Source organism: Lutra lutra, chromosome 7, assembly GCF_902655055.1.
Source record: "Lutra lutra chromosome 7, mLutLut1.2, whole genome shotgun sequence".
Classification (NCBI taxonomy): Eukaryota; Metazoa; Chordata; class Mammalia; order Carnivora; family Mustelidae; genus Lutra; species Lutra lutra.
The window spans coordinates 85,277,053-85,293,685 of NC_062284.1; the positions used below are offsets into that span (position 1 = coordinate 85,277,053).

Below are 16,633 nucleotides of genomic sequence, written 5' to 3' on the forward strand. Positions count from 1 at the left end.
ATTAGAAAGAATGATCCAACAATAATCAGTGAATTTATTAACTGAATAAGCCAATCATCTTTTTACTTTTAAATCATTAAGACTGAACACTTGCCACAGAAGACAATTAACATTTAGCCAATATCCACTACATGCAGGCCTTGTTAGCTACCTGACATGTGCTAACTTAATGTATTATGTTAAGGCTTTTAATTGAAAAAAAGGGGACTGGAAGGGAAGAGAGGATAACACAAATCTTCTGAAACTAGACAAGGCTTTATTTCTATTTTTTAAAAACTCTAATTCCCAGTTCTTATAAATAAACTATATAGCAATATCAACAAACAACACAGATTTAAATCTAAGTCCTTCAGAGTCAAGTTTCTAAAATTCAGCTGGAATGTCTCATGTGTCCCTTAGGAATACATGGCAGGAAAAAGGTTTAGACTGGATGTTTAAATTATATTCTCATAATTTGGATGCACTGAATTCTCTCTAAATACCTTGAATGAATGGCAATTCATTTTAAGGGTTAAAAATATAGTTCAGACAGAACCAATCAAAAATAAAAATCCTGTGTAACTGGCAATGCCCACTTTGCAAACTAGTTTCCTCAGAATATTTTTATGTAAAATATGCACCTACTTCCAGAAAGGACTTGCAATGGCTCTTCCATCTGCAAAATAAGTTACCTGATTGGTGGACCTCTAAGACATCTTACAGTATTTGTCACTCTACTTTCTCACACTCATTTTCTTAGGAATTTACTTACATTAACCATATTTCAAAGAAAATAACTGTAACCATTTAAAGATACAGAATATTTTATTCAATTAATTTAGCAGAACCAAGTACAGCATTTGTTTTTGTTTTGTTGTGTTTCTGTTTCAAGTTTTTATTTAAATTCTACTTAGTTAACATACACTGTAATATTAGTTTCAGGAGTAGAATTTAGTGATTTATCACTTACACATAACACCCAGTGCTCGGGCGCCTGGGTGGCTCAGTGGGTTAAAGCCTCTGCTTTTCGGCTCAGGTCAAGGGATCGAGCCCCATATCGGGCTCTCTGCTCCGCAGAGAGCCTGCTTCCTCCTCTCTCTCCCTGCCCGCCTCTCTTGCCTACTTGTAACCTCTGTTGGTCAAATAAATAAATAAAATCTTTAAAAAAGAAAAAAACAAAAACACCCAGTGCTCATCACATCATTTGCCCTCCTTAATACCTATCATCCATTTAGCCCATCCTCCCAGCCACTGCCCCTCCATCCACCCTCAGTTTGTTCTCCATTGTTAAGAGTCTCTTTTATGGTTTGCCTCCCTCTCTTTTTTTTAACTGTTTTGTTTTTTAATTCCACAGAAGAGTGAAATCATATGGTATTTGTCTTTCTCTGACTGACTTAATTTGCTTAGCATAATACACTCTAGCTCCATCCAAGTTGTTGCAAATGGCAAGCCTGCATTCTTTTTTATGGCTGAGTAATATTCGTGTGTATGTGTGTGTACACACATACTACTGCTTCTTTATTCATTTATCAGTCGAAGGACATTTGGGTTCTTTCCCTAACAAGTACAACATTTGGAGATCCTTCTTTCACTTCATTATTTTGACAAAGTTTCTAAATCTCAGCACTACATTTAGAGCTAGGATACTGTTGTGATATATTATCCTGTGCAGTGTAAGATATTTAGCAGAATTTCTGCAACCCACCAGATGCCAGTAGCCTCTCCCCTATTTGTGACAATGAAAAGTATCTCCAGACATTGCCAATATTGCCAGAGGGACAAAACTGTCCTGGTTGAGAACTATGGGTCTAAAACTACTGAAGTATAAAGAGACAAACAAACAAACAAACAAAACACTCTTTTGTGTCTGTGTGTGTGAGAGAGAGAGAGACAGAGAGAAAGAGAGCAAGAAAGAAAGCATACCCATGAACTGGTGGGGTGGGGCAGAAGGACAATCTCAAGCAGGCTCCAGGCTCAGCGGAGTCCAACATGGGGCTCGATCCTACAACCCTGAGATCATGACCTGAGCTGAAATCAAGAGTCAGATGCCTAACTGACAGAGCCACCCAGCACCCCGCCCCGCACCAAAAAAACAATCTTTAACTATAGAGAACAAACATGTTTACTGGGAGGTAGGTGGAGGAGGGGGATGAAATAGGTGAATGGGATTAAGAATACACTTACCTTGATGAGAACTGAGTAATAATATGGAATTGGTGAATCACTCTATTGTACACCTGAAACTAGTATAACACTGTTAACTACACTGGAATTAAAATAAAATAAAATATTAAAAATAAAGAGTACTGAAGTGCTGTAATCTCTCTGTATGGACCTCATCCACTGAAAGAGCATAGAGTCTGAAAGCACAATATTCTCTATTTGAAGGTTCTTAAGGATATTTTAAGTGTTTATATCTAGTATATGCTCCATTTTTTAAAAGCCCATAAATTAATAAAAAAACAAAAAGTGTGTTTTTTCTCATTATTGCTTTGTTTTCAAACCAAGGAAGCTAGACCCTACAAAATATCTAACATGTACCTGAAGCCTTTTAATTTAGACCATGTCACCCAGATGGAAAAAACTTTCAAGCCCAAGAAGTATGTACGAACTATCCCCTAACCACTCTGTAACTAGAGAATACAGCAGTTAATTTAGGAAATGTCAATACTCTACCGGAACTCAACTTTATAGCTCTGACTTTACTCAGCCTACAGTTTGTCCCAAGTAGGTGCCAAATTCCATAAATTCTCCAATTGTATTCCTCCACTGTCTGTGAACATCTGCATTCACACATTGACTTTCTGTTGCACTCTCTCAGCCAAACCTTTTCTTCAACAACTTAACTCTCAAGAAGAATGAAAATAAAAAGATCACAAACTCAACTATATTTAGGAGATTTATATTTTCTTGAAAACTAGATCTCTTTTTATATTGCTAAACTAGACTTAATTGCTTTCTTATTTGACAGAAATATATACAACTTACTTGTGATAAAGATTTGCTGTTTTAGGGGTGCCTGGGTGGCTCAGTGGGTTAAAGCCTCTGCCTTTGGCTCGGGTCATGATCCCAGAGTCCTGGGATCGAGCCCCGCATCGGGCTCTCTGCTCGGCAGGGAGCCTGCTTCCTCCTCTCTCTCTGCCTGCCTCTGCCTACTTGTGATCTCTCTCTCTGTCAAATAAATAAAATGTTTAAAAAAAAAAAAAAAAAGATTTGCTGTTTTAAATGTAGAGTAAAACACAAACTGGAGATATGAAATCTGGGCTCCAGTTCTGGCCTCCTAGTAGCTGGATGACTACTTAACATTCCCAAACCTCAGCTTTCTCATTTATAAAATATGGAGTATAATCATATCTACCTCTACAGTTACTGTGAGAATTATAATTTATGTGAAATCATTTTGTAAACCAAACAAATGTTGGATATTACTGGTGGTATCCTGATGGTATGAATAAACAACAGAAAAACACACAGCTCAAACACAGGACTTACTTATATTAATTATAGTAATTAAAAAACTTATACTAATTAAATGACACTTTTCAGAAAAACACTCATTAGAAGGAGAGCTGAAGATAATAAACTCTGAACTAGGATTCAGGCATCTGGGTTCTAAACTTAGTCCTGCCAATAACTCTCTGTATCAACACAAGCAAAGTAACTTTCCTTTTCACCTCAAATTCCATCTGAAAAGATCCAAGTACTGGACCGGGTGTTCCATAAATATCATTACAGCCCTTATCAGCCTATGAAATGAGCAAGTATTCCAAAGATTCGTTTAACCCTATAACCACAACCTGAGCACCGTTTGGTCGGCCAGCCAAAGAGATGCAGAGGGCAACAGGGGTAAGAAAATTTTAACTAAGTAAAACCAGAACTGTATACAATTTTCGAGAAGCAAAGGAAGTTACAAACTACTTTGTTCTCTGTAATTAATAATAATCTTCCCTCCAAGTGACAGTAATGATGAACAAGGTACTTTAACAGAAGGGCGGGGCTCTTGCCCTAAGAATTTTGGAAACCAGCCACTTCCCAAAGAGGTGTGTAACTGCTTCCTCGCCCTCAGTAGCCAAGGAACTTGAAAGATTAAGGTTTATATTGTTTGAGTTTGGGGGGGTGGGGGAGTGTTTCCACTTGGATGGGGACGGCGGTAGTCACCTGACACACATATTCTATAAACACCATTATCGACAACACCAAGCCTCCGGGAAATCCAACAAAGATCTAAGTTTTTAGAGTAATGCTAGTTTGTACAAATGAGCTCGGACTATTAACTCAAAATTGGGGTAACCCTGTGTTGGTGGTGATTAGTACTTGCCAACTGCCAAGTTTTCCCTTCCCCAAATTATCCGCCCTCCCGCGTCTCTGCGGAGGCGACGCCTCGCCCTCTATTCCCGCACAGCGCCAGGGAGGGCGGGAGAGTCCCCAGGGGCTCCCCGAGGAAGGCCTTTGGGCGCCACCACCCCTCGCTCCTCACCGATGACGATGCGCAAGTGCTTGAGACGGGTCAGCGCGTCCTTCTTGGTGTCCAGCACCTTCTGGGTGGACTTCTTCACGTCCCCGTGCGGCTTCTTGGAGAACATCCTGCCGCTGCCGCCGCCACGGCCGACTCCGGCCCCCTCCCGGTCCGGCGGAAAGTGGAGAGAGTGGGCGGGGAGGATACTAGCGTGAGCAGCTCATTCACTCCCCAGGCTTGCGGGCCCCAGCGTAGCCGACTCCGCTCACATCCAGGCCAGGGCCGCCGCCTCCACCCGCCTCGCGCCGCGGCTGCAAGGCACCTTCGGTTCCGGCTCCAATATGGCGGATCCCCTCTCCCAGTCCTGCACGGAGCGGGGGAGACCCGGCAGGTCGGTCACCGCCACCCCGGCTGCCTCCCGAAGCCGCCGCTCGCAGCCACAGGCCGGGGCCCGGGACCCGGAGCCGCGGAGGTGGGGCTCTCCGCGGCAGCAGCACGACTCCTCTCCCTGAGGCCCCCTTAAGGTTAAAGCTTCTTTAGCAGCTTACACCCTGCAGAGGCCGAAACGGAGACGAGTGCGGTGATGAGGTTTCACGACTCTGCCGTCGGTGGCGAATGGTCCCCGTAGCAACCGCCTTCTGACGTCAAGGTTTCTTGACGTCATGCCAGCGTGAGATCATCTGTGGCATTACCCACCTTTGGTTTCCTGGTAAGCCGCCAAAGGAGGAGCCCAAGAAAGTCAGGGAAAGGAATCATCCCGCGCCATTGTAAGCGAAGGGACTCCCAGGGTGGTGGTGTGTAGTTTTTGTTTAAAAAGGTCCTTCATCTCCACTGTTTACTATGTTATGTAACTTAAAAATAACCCCAAAACATCAAAACAGACGTGCAGTACATTTTAGATGCCAATTCTGAAGGCCTTAGATGTAACACCCTTTCATTTCCTAAGTTGAATTTTGTTTAAAAGATTTTTTTGTTTTTGTTTTTCAAAGTGATGGACGGTTTATTGTAGTTTAGAGATTTGTAGGGTTGTAGTACATCCTCTAGGTTAAAATTATCTTGTACATGAAAAAATAAATAAATAAAAATATCTTCAAAAAAAAAAATGAACCCCCAAAGAATGCAGTAACAGTGCAAAGTTACAAGAGAAAAGAAATCCGGAGAACTTTGAAGGTGAATTTTCTTAATGTGTAGAGTTCACAAATCCAGGAAAAACATGCTAAGGCCTCCACCTTAGAATGTAGAAACACAAGGAACAAAAAAATCACAGAACTGTATATTCATAACTAAAACGTGAAAACGTGGCGCACCTGGGTGGCTCACTCAGTTGAGCAGCTGACTCTTGATTTCAGCTGAGGTCATGATCTCAGGATCCTAGGATCAGTCCCATTTTGGGCTCTGCACTCAGCTGGGAGTTGAGTTGGGGGTTCTCTCCCTCTGCCCCTCCCCCCCTCCTCTTCTGCCAGTTGTTCTCCCTTTCTCTCTCTCTCTCTCTCTCAAATAAATAAAGCTTTTTTTTAAAGTGAAAATGTTCACACGTAAGTTTCAAAAAATCAGATTAAAACAATATTTTTAAACAATTTTTAAACAGCTTTATTGAAGAGAATTGACATACAACTAACTGTACATTTTCAAAGTGTACAATTTAGTAAGTTCCACAATTGCATACACCTATGAAAACATCACCATAATCAAAATCGGGGACATATCCACCACCCCCAAAACTTTCCTCTTGCCCCTTGATAATTCCTCCCTCCTGCTACCTGATTCCTGGTTCCCAGGAGAGCACTGATTTGTTTTCTGTCACTTGGAGTTCCCATTTTCAAGAGTTCTATATAAATATAAGTATTTAGAATACTCTTTTTGTGGGGGGATCTGGCTTCTTTCACCCAATATAATTTATTTTTTAATGATAATCATGTAATGTCTTATTAGTCAAATTAGTAAAGTTTGTTTTTAAATTAGACATCTTACTTCTGGTAAGTGTGACAAAGATACTCCTATTGCTTGCTGGGAAGAAGCATTAATTACTACAAGCTCACTGGAAATTAAAATTTGGCATTACATATAAAGACACTTAAAAACATTTATATACTCTGATTCATTTGTTCCACTTTCAGAATTTTATTGCACAAAATCATAAATGGGTACATATGAAAAAATATTAACACATGATCTACAGCATTGAAAGTTTGGAAACAACATAAGTGTCCATCAGAAAGGAAATGACTGTCCAATAGGTAGAATGTGACATGACTATAAAATTACTAATATGGATGGGGCGCCTGGGTGGCTCAGTGGGTTAAGCCGCTGCCTTCGGCTCAGGTCATGGTCTCAGGGTCCTGGGATCGAGCCCCGCATCGGGCTCTCTGCTCGGCGGAGAGCCTGCTTCCTCCTCTCTCTCTGCCTGCCTCTCTGCCTGCTTGTGATCTCTCTCTCTGTCAAATAAATAAATAAATAATCTTAAAAAAAAAAAATTACTAATATGGAGACTTTTTTAATGACATGGAAAATACTCAAGACAATGCTAAGTGAAAAAGCAGATACAAAACTGAAAATATGGGGCACCTGCATGGCTCAGTGGGTTAAAGCCTCTGCCTTCGGCTCAGGTCATGGTCTCAGGGTCCTGGGATCGAGCCCCTCATCGGGCTCTCTGCTCATCGGGGAGCCTGCTTCCCCCCTTTCTCTCTGTCTGCCTCTCTGCCTACTTGTGATCTCTGTCTGTCAGATAAATAAATAAAATCTTTAAAAAAAATGAAAATATGTGTCTTAATAAAACTCGGGAAAAATTATGTATAAAATGTAATTAGAAAAAGATGAAAAAAAATCTCCAAAATTGTGGTTATATCTGCAAAGTGGAATTACAGGTGATTTTAATTTTCTTCTTTACATTTTGCTTATATCTCCTTTACAAAAAGCATATATTGCTTTTACAATTAAAACAATAAAAACAAAGTTGTTTTAAAGAAAATGAAGGAAATCTAGTGTACCAATTATAAACTAACAAAACAAATTAAGATGTATATGTAGGAATAGAAACTCTTTGAAAAGAAGGGCTTTTTACAAAAAGCTATCTTTATGTTCTACAATGGCACAGAGTAAATATTTGTTGGTTTTTAAATTTTTATGTTTATATTATAAAATGTTTTCTTTTGGTAGTCGAAGAGTTATCTGATCCCATGATTGTGACTATCATTTATTTGGTTAGTCACCTGTCAAATTCAAATTCAAACTATTCAAATTCAATACATGCAAAACTGAACTTTTTTGTTCAAAAAAAGTTTTTGACAAACTTGTCAACTTTGTCCTCCTTTCTCCCAAACCTCATCTTCCTCCTTCATCTGATATCTTTTTGATAATGCCACTATCTGTCCTGTTTTTTCAATCCAGAAACTCAAATCATCTTACATCTTCTCCTCTTTTTCCTCTTTCGTCCTGTTACCAAGACCTGATGATTTTACTTCCTAAATATTTCTTGATTTAGTCATGTTCTCTCCATTATCACAACCTGTGTTTGGGCTCAGATTTTCACCATTTCTAACTAGAGGTGCTAGAAATGTCAGCGGTTTCCTCCCCATCCCCACTCTTAGTAGGATTTGAGCCTCCACTCAGTTTTAAGTAAATTTCAACAGTTACACACACACACACACACACACACACACACACACAGAGAGAGAGAGAGAGAGAGAGAGAAGTCTTATCTCCTTGCCATTAGTTTCTGAATATCTGTCTTAAAATCAGGAAATGCATAGCACTTCAGGTCAACGAATAAAACCCGCATTGAGGAATTAACTTCAGAAAAGCTAGAAACATGTCTAGATTTTATATTTTACAGACTTAGTCTCTTGCTCTTTCTAAACTAATTAAAGTGCAAATTTTAAAAAAAGTAATTAGCTACACTGATTATAGTGGATGTAGGTTGGTTTGGCTGTCTTCTTCTGATACTTATGCCCAGATTTTCCTTTGAAAAGCCACCCCTCTCTTGGTCTCTTTGGATCTCATGCCCCATGGCCCCATTTAGACTTCAGTACTCAAGCACCCTGGGCAAAGCAAATGTATTAAGGATGGACACAAGACCATATCAGTCCAATAAAACTCATTCCAACAACTACTGAGAAAGAGGAACTTTTTTTTCATGATGAAAGCCTGGAACCGTTAGGAACCAACATGTGAAAAGAATCTGCTGGGGATAGCACCAATACTCTTGAGAACAGAGGAAATAGTCAAAGAGTCTGAGGTTTGTTTTTTTGTTGTTGTTTTTTTTAAGATTTTATTTATTTATTTGACAGACGGAGATCACAGAGAAGCAGGCAGAGAGAGAGGGGGAAGCAGGCTCCGTGCTGAGCAGAGAGCCGGACCTGAGCCGAAGGCAGAGGCTTTAACCCACTGAGCCACCCAGGCGCCCCAAAGAGTCTGAGTTTTGATAACATTGTTTGGCATTGGGAGTGAACTTGCCTGAAGTGCCATGATCTTTTCTATTTCACAGAGTAATAGTTTGTGTTAGGTTTGTTACTTGCAACAGGAAAAGTCCTGATTTTTATATTTTAAAGATATTTAGTAGGCTGAATAAGGGTTTGAAATTTTAAAAGGAAAAAAAAAAAACTGCTTGGAAACAACATTGCAGCCCTCTTCTAAAGCCCTCCCATAGCACTTTTTTTCTTTCCCATAACACTCACCACACTCCATGTTTAATCATTTTATGCTTCTTCTGCCCTATATTAGACTGTAATCTCTTCTTAAAATAGGTTTTGAGAAGACCTTGGAGTGTGATCCATAATCCAAGGCTCCAAAAATTGTTTTCTCTCCCTCCCTGCTTCCTTCTTGCTGTCTTCCTCTCTCTCTGTCTGTCTCTTTTTCTCTGCCCTCTCCAATGATACCTGGCATGCAGGAGGCGCTCAATACATATTTATGGCAGAATGAATCAACACCAGGCACTCAGTAAGCATTTGCTGAATGTATGCAAATAATAGAGTTGCTGTTTCTGCTGTCAATTCAGGAAGAGTAACCTGTTTTGAGGTTGGGGGTGGTCAACAGAGGAACAAAGAAGATGCTAGGGGAAGAAACAATGCTTAACAGGGGCAGGCCAGAATGTAATCAAAATCAATCTTTTATTTTGTAGGTTTTGATTCATAGGGAAATAAGTTCTATGAGTTTTTTAGAGTTTAAGGTTGAATTTTTAAAATCTTTTATGTTGATCTATTTCAACTGTGGATGTAAAATTTTTATTGGGGTCTTAAAATATCAGAATATTATATATTGTTGAGACAAGATTAAAGATGCAAAGAACAAGAGAAAGGGGAAAGAAAAAAATGCTTTATTAAACATTTCCATAATTTATCCATAAAAATGAGCGGAAATTATGGTCACCAGAGACTCAAGCAGAAAGATAAACTTGGAGGGTACAGTTTGGGCAATTTATTCTGTCTTCAATCTATTATTAAGAATATTTTGGGCGCCTGGGTGGCTCAGTGGGTTAAGCCGCTGCCTTCGGCTCAGGTCATGATCTCAGGGTCCTGGAATCGAGTCCCGCATCGGGCTCTTTGCTCGGCAGGGAGCCTGCTTCCCTCTCTCTCTCTCTCTCTCTCTGCCTGCCTCTCCACCTACTTGTGATCTCTCTCTGTCAAATAAATAAATAAAATCTTTAAAAAAAAAAAAGAAAGAATATTTTCATATGCTACTTATATGTTGATTACTTATATAGGTTGTCTTTCATATATTTTATTCCTATGTGCTATATCATATCCTAATTTTTTGCTGCAAACAACTTGACAACAAAAAGACTTTTAAGCAGAGCTATTTATGTTTTCTACAAAATTAATCTGTGTCCTTTTCTATTATTTATGTTCTTTTTCTTTTTAGTCTTTTCCTTATTTGCACCCCACATAAACATGGATATGTTGTGCATGTTTTTCCTCTGCAAAGAAAAATTCAAGATGTCCTAGTGCATTGATGGGTCCCCGAAAGCATCTGCATTTGTTGAAAAAAATTGAAATTGAAAAAAATTCTGGGTGGTATAAATCAAAACTGTTCTTGGAAACTTTCTTTTATAAAATAATTTCATGAAAAGTGAAGCCACTTGCTTGAAGAACTATTTTCCTCCTATGCTCTCACAGCCCTGTCCAAAGTACAATGAAATATTTGATTACCATAAAATTTTTTTTAATTCAGCAAAGAAGAGAGCTGTAAGAAATATTGCCAAAATTATGTTTAAAAAACAATACTTTCTCAGTAGGAGCTTGTTTCAGTGACAGTCTTACCATTGTTTTTTAAGTTTACAAAAATGTATTCAGTTCCTCCACGCAGGGCTTGTATGTTTGTATCATCAAAGGGACAGAGTGTGCTTGTTTTGAGGAAGCACTACGATAGAATAGGAAAATCAGTGAATTATTTAAAGGATTTGGGTTCTAGTTCTAGTTCCTCTCAGCATCAGTTTTCTCATTTGTAAAATCAAGGGAACAGTTTTGTACAATTCAGGCTTTTGTAAAATTCGGGAAATAATACACTGTTTTCAGTCATGATCTTTAGAATTAGATAGCTCTGAATTAGATATTCCACTTCAGAATTTACTTGCTCTGGGATCTGTGACATACAGTTTAATGTCTCTGAGCCTCATTTTCCTCATATGTAAACCACAACCATAATTGTGATAATTAGGTGAGAAATGGTATTGAAAGTTACTTTTATAATGACTGCCATAATGTACAACATTCTTTTTCTTTCCTTCATACATTTGTAATAGAGCAATTTGTGTAATTGTTTAAAGATTTGCTCTCCCACTAGACTACAAACTCCCACAGGCGAAAGACCATATAGCTTGTGTTTAAAGCTGTATCCCAATCTTCTTGCTAAGTGCCCATTACAAAATGTGCTCAATAAATATCTCTGAATGGAAGAATGGTTGTTAAGTTCCCATGTCTTTCTCTTGCACAGGCACTCAGCAAATGGCAAATGAATGAAATAATTTTAGAAAATAAAAGTGTAACATATCATTAGTAATCATTATATATCCGGCATACCACAAAAAGGAAACATCATTGTAAAACACACTGGCATAAGAGTAATTTCAATAGAACATGCCCAGCCCCCGGCCTCATTTTCTTTTCCCAATGATGTAAATACTAAAATCCTTTGAAAGCATAAATTCTCCCCTCTGAAGACATATTTATTATGAAAAGAAAACCGCAGAAAATTCTCTTCGCAATATGGCTTGTGAAAACTAGAATTTAAAATTTGAGTTTAAAATCATGAGCATCCCAAGAAATATAGGTCATCATCAGTCTCCCAAATGTGAACATGTTACATTACTATTTTTTAGACTTGGTTAATTCAAATTTGAGATTTTTAAAATGAATAGATCAATTTTTAATAGTTTTTCTTTCTATAGATCAGTTTCAGGTTTAGAGCAAAACTGAAAGGAAGGTACAGAGATGTCCCATGTGTTCCTTGCCCCCACACATGCACAGCCTCCCCCAACATCAACATCTCCCACCAGAGTGGGACATTTGTTGTAACTGATGAACCTACATTGACATATTATTGTCATACATATGTATGACATACATTATGTTATACATATTATTGTATTGACATATTATTGTCACCCAAAGACTGTAGTTTACCCTAGGGTTCACTTTTAGTGATATACTTTTTATGGGTTTGGACAAATACATAGTGACATGCACCGACTGTTATAGTTTCATACACAATGTTTTCAGTGCCCTACAAATCCTCGTGCTCCACCTATTCATCCCTCCCCCTAACCACTGGCAACTATGATTTTTTACTCAGTAGGCTTATTTTTTTTAAATAATTGTTAATTTAGAGGAAAATTGAACCAATGTTATGAAGAGCTCCCATATGTCCAGCTCTCACATAGTTTCCCCTACTATTAATAGCTTATGTTAGTATGGTATATTTATTATAATTAATAAACCAAAACTCATGTATTATTATCAACTAAATTCCATAGATTATTCAGATTTTCTTAATTTTTTATCAATTTTTCCATTCTACGATCTTATTCAGGATACCTTGTTACATTCAGCTATCCTTTCTCCTTAAGCCCTTCTTGGCTGTGATAGTTTCCTCACATTTTTTTTTAAAGATTTTATTTATTTATTTGACAGAGAGAGATCACAAGTAGACAGAGAGGCAGGCAGAGAGAGAGAGGGAAGCAGGCTCCCTGATGAGCAGAGAGCCCGATGCGGGACTCCATCCCAGGACCCTGAGATCGTGACCTGAGCCGAAGGCAGTGGCTTAACCCACTGAGCCACCCAGGCGCCCAGTTTCTCACATTTTTAAAAAAGATTTTATTTATTTGACAGAGGGAGAGAGACAGCGAGAGAGGAAATACAAGCAAGGGGAGTGGGAGAGGGAGAAGCAGGCTTCCCACTGAGCAGGGAGCCTGATACAGGGCTCAATCCCAGGACCCTGGGATCATGACCTGAGCCGAAGGCAGATGTTTAACACCTGAGCCACCCAGGTGCCCCAGTTTCTCACATTTTTGTTGTTTTTTATGACCTCAAGAGTTCTGAGAAGTGGTCAGGTTTATTGAAAGATGCCTCTCTACTGAAATTTGTCTGAATTTTTTCTCATGATTAGACCAAGGTTATAGGTTTTACGGAGAAAGATCACAGAGTCTAAGTGTCATTTTCATCATATTAATGGTACATACTATTGGTGTGATATATCAGTGTTAATGTTGACCTTAACCACCTCGCTGAAGTACAGTTTATCAGGTTTCTCCATTGTAGAAAAAAAAAAGGTTTTGGTTTGCCTTTTCCATACCACACTCTTCAGAGGGAAATCATGTGCAATCCTGACTTCCTGGTTGATTGCATTTTATTATATAAGCTTGTACATTTACTTCTATTACGTTAGACATTGCATTTGTTTTAGCTTCTCATTACTTGTGAGTGTAAAGGCCAAAATGCCAACTGCGCTGCAATGGTAAAAGAGAAGCATTACTTACCAAGTGAATCCTAATAAAACACAAATGGCAAGGATCTGAAGCTAGCAGTGAGAAAATTAAGAACCCAAAGAAGTGATCAGGAGATACACCAGCAGTTCTCAGAGCTTTTGGTGTCAGGATCAGGATTATTGAGGACCACCAAAGAGCTTTTGCTAACCTATTACATTATTAAAAACTAAAGCCAAGGAAGGGGCCCCTGGGGGGCTCTGTCGGTTGTATCTGACTCTTGATTTCAACTCAGGTCATGGTCTCAGGGTCTGGAGATCAAGACCCAAGTCAGGGTCCCTGCTCAGCTGGGAGTTTGCTTGTTGCTCTCCTTCTGTTTCTTGCTCCTCCCTTCCCCTGCTCATGCTTGCTCTCTCTCTTTCCCTCTCTCTCTCTCTCTCAAAAAAAAAAAAAAAGTTGGATACTTACTTACGATGCCATATATTCTTTTGATTGAAGTGTATGAGAAAATTTTGTGGCCTTGTATAGATATGTAATTGCAAAAGGGGAATATTTATTATTATTTACTTTAAATTCAATTCAATTAATTAACATATAGTATATTATTGGTTTCAGAGGTGGAGTTCAGTGATTCATCAGTCTTATATAATACCCAGTGCTCATTACATCATGTGTTCTCTTAATGTTTATCACCCAGTTACCCCATTCCCCCACACCCCTCCCCTCCAGCTACCCTATGACCCAGCAATTGCCCTACTAAGTATCTACCTCAAAGATACAAATGTAGTGATTCAGAGCACCTGCCCCCCAATGTTTATAGCAGCAATGTCCCCAAAAGCCAAACTATGGAAAGAGCCCAGATGTCCATCGACAGATGCATGGATAAAAATATTATCTATATATACCACATTATATATATATATATATATACACACACACCACATTATATATATAAAAATGGAATTATACTATATTATATATTATATTATAATTATATTATATATATTATATTATAAACACATTATATATAATATATATATATTATATATATAATGGGATACTACTCAGCCAGGAAAAAATAAAATCTTGCCATTTGCAATAACATGGGTGGAACTAGAGGGTATTATGCTAAGTGAATTAAGTCAATAAGAAAAAGCCAATTATATGATCTCACTCATATGTGGAATTTAAGAAACAAAACAGAGGATCATAGAGGAAGGGAGGGAAAAATAAAAGAAGACAGAATCAGAGAAGGAGATAAACTATTAGAGACTCTTAATCATGGACAACAAACAAGGTTGCTGGAGGGGCCTGCTTCTCCCTCTCCCTCTGTCTGCCGCGTCCCCTGCTTGTACTCTCACTCTCTCAAATAAATAAAATCTTGAAAAAAATAAATAAAACGTTTACCTTGATTTGAGTAGTAGCTGTTAGTCATAGCCTCTGGTGTTCTGCCTTTGTTTTTCCAGCTGCCAGCATCTGGCCAGTGTCAATCTGTAGGGACAAAGTTTGTGGATTGTACATTGATGTCTAGCTCCACCAAGTGGTAACAATTGGAATTAAGTTTGCCTCCCTTCGGAGGCCGGATCTGTTCGTTAAAAACGAGTAAGCAGGGGCGCCTGGGTGGCTCAGTGGGTTAAAGCCCCTGCCTTCGGCTCAGGTCATGATCCCAGGGACCTTGAATCGAGCCCCGCGTCGGGCTCTCTGCTCCGTGGGGAGCCTGCTTCCCCCTCTCTCTCTGCCTGCCTCTCTGCCTACTTGTGATCTCTCTCTGTCAAATTAATAAAAATAAATAAATAAATAAACTAAAATAAAAACGAGTAAGCACAAGGAGCATAAGGGTGAGTCAGAGTCTTTAAAAAAAAAAGGACTTCTAGCTGCATCTATACATCTACTTTATTTTAGAAAAAAGATGAAATTGAAAATTAGACAAATGGAAGATTTAATATCGTCCTCCTCTCTTCAGGGTATACTCCCTGGTTACCACGCCCCGCTGTGGAGAACAGTGACCTCGAGAAATCCTTACACATAAGGCCCAAAAGACAAATACATCAATAGTCATTGAGGCAACTGTTTTTATTTTTATTTTTTTAAGATTTTTTTAAAAAATATTTTATTTATTTATTTGACAGAGAGAAATCACAAGTAAGCAGAGAGGCAGGCAGAGAGAGGAGGAAGCAGGCTCCCTGCTCAGCAGAAAGCCCGATGTGGGGCTGGAACCCAGGACCTGGGATCATGACCTGAGCCGAAGGCAGCGGCTTAACCCACTGAGCCACCCAGGCGCCCCTATTTTTTTTTTAAGATTTTATTTATTTGAGGGGCGTGCTGCCTTTGGCTCAGGTCATGACCTCCGGATCCTGGGTTTGAGCCCCGCATCTGCCTCCCTGCTCAGCCGGGAGTCTGCTTCCCCCACCTCCCCCTCTGCCTGCCCCTCTGCCTGCTTGTGACCTCTCTCTCTGTCAAATAAATAAATAAAATCTTAAAAAAAAAAAGATTTTATTTATTTGAGAGACAGAGTGAGCGAGCGAGAGAGAGCACAAGCGGGAGGTGGGGCAAAGGGGGCAGCAGGGAGCCCGATGCGGGGCTCCATCACAGGACCCTAGGTTCATGACCTGAGCCCAAGGCAGACACTTCACGAACTGAGCGGCCCAGGAGCCCTGTGGCAACTGTTTTTACTAACAAAATAATTTTGAAGCAATTTAAATGTCCATTAACAGGTAAATGATAAATTTTTAAATATTCCTTCAATGGAATATGTGTAGGCAATGGAATACCTTATAGCAGGTTAAGATAACTGGATTAGAGCTTGCTATATCCCAGTGAATAAATCTCACAATATTGATGAGGAAAAAGGAAGTATAGGACGATGTGTGGTGTATTACTTTAAAACATGAGCACTTTAAAACACATTAAACAATCCTGGGCACCTGGGTGGCTTAGTGGGTTAAACCTCTGCCTTCGGCTCAGGTCATGATCTCAGGGTCCTGGGATTGAGCCCAGCATCGGCTCTCTGCTCAGCAGGGAGCCTGCCTTCTGCTCTCTCTCTCTCTCTGCCTGCCTCTCTGCCTACTTGTGATCTTGCTCTGCCAAATAAATATATAAAATCTTTTTAAAAAAACACGTTAAATAATCCTATATATTATTTACAGATACATACACATGCAAAAATAGTATGCATTCATGGATGGCTGTCTAAATTAACAAAGTTAGGATAATGGTCATTTTGGAAAGGGAGAGGAGATTTGGGATTGAGGAATGGCCTGGAGCAAATGTGCTAAAATGTAGGA

General features: G+C 39.3%; 1 protein-coding gene across 15 annotated transcripts in view; it reads right to left on the bottom strand.

Annotated features, from left to right (window-relative positions):
- Nucleotides 1-5,023, bottom strand: part of RALGAPA1 (Ral GTPase activating protein catalytic subunit alpha 1) — a 261,885-nt gene extending 256,862 nt beyond the window's left edge. For all 15 annotated transcript variants that reach the window (XR_007128538.1, XR_007128539.1, XM_047736015.1 and 12 more), the window contains exon 1: nucleotides 4,457-5,023. Coding sequence is in view for 13 of the 15 variants with exons in the window: in XM_047736015.1 (XP_047591971.1) it covers nucleotides 4,457-4,562 (106 nt within the window). In the remaining 2 variants the exon portion in view is untranslated. The remainder of the gene's footprint in view (nucleotides 1-4,456) is intronic.
- Between the last annotated feature and the right edge of the window lie 11,610 nt (nucleotides 5,024-16,633).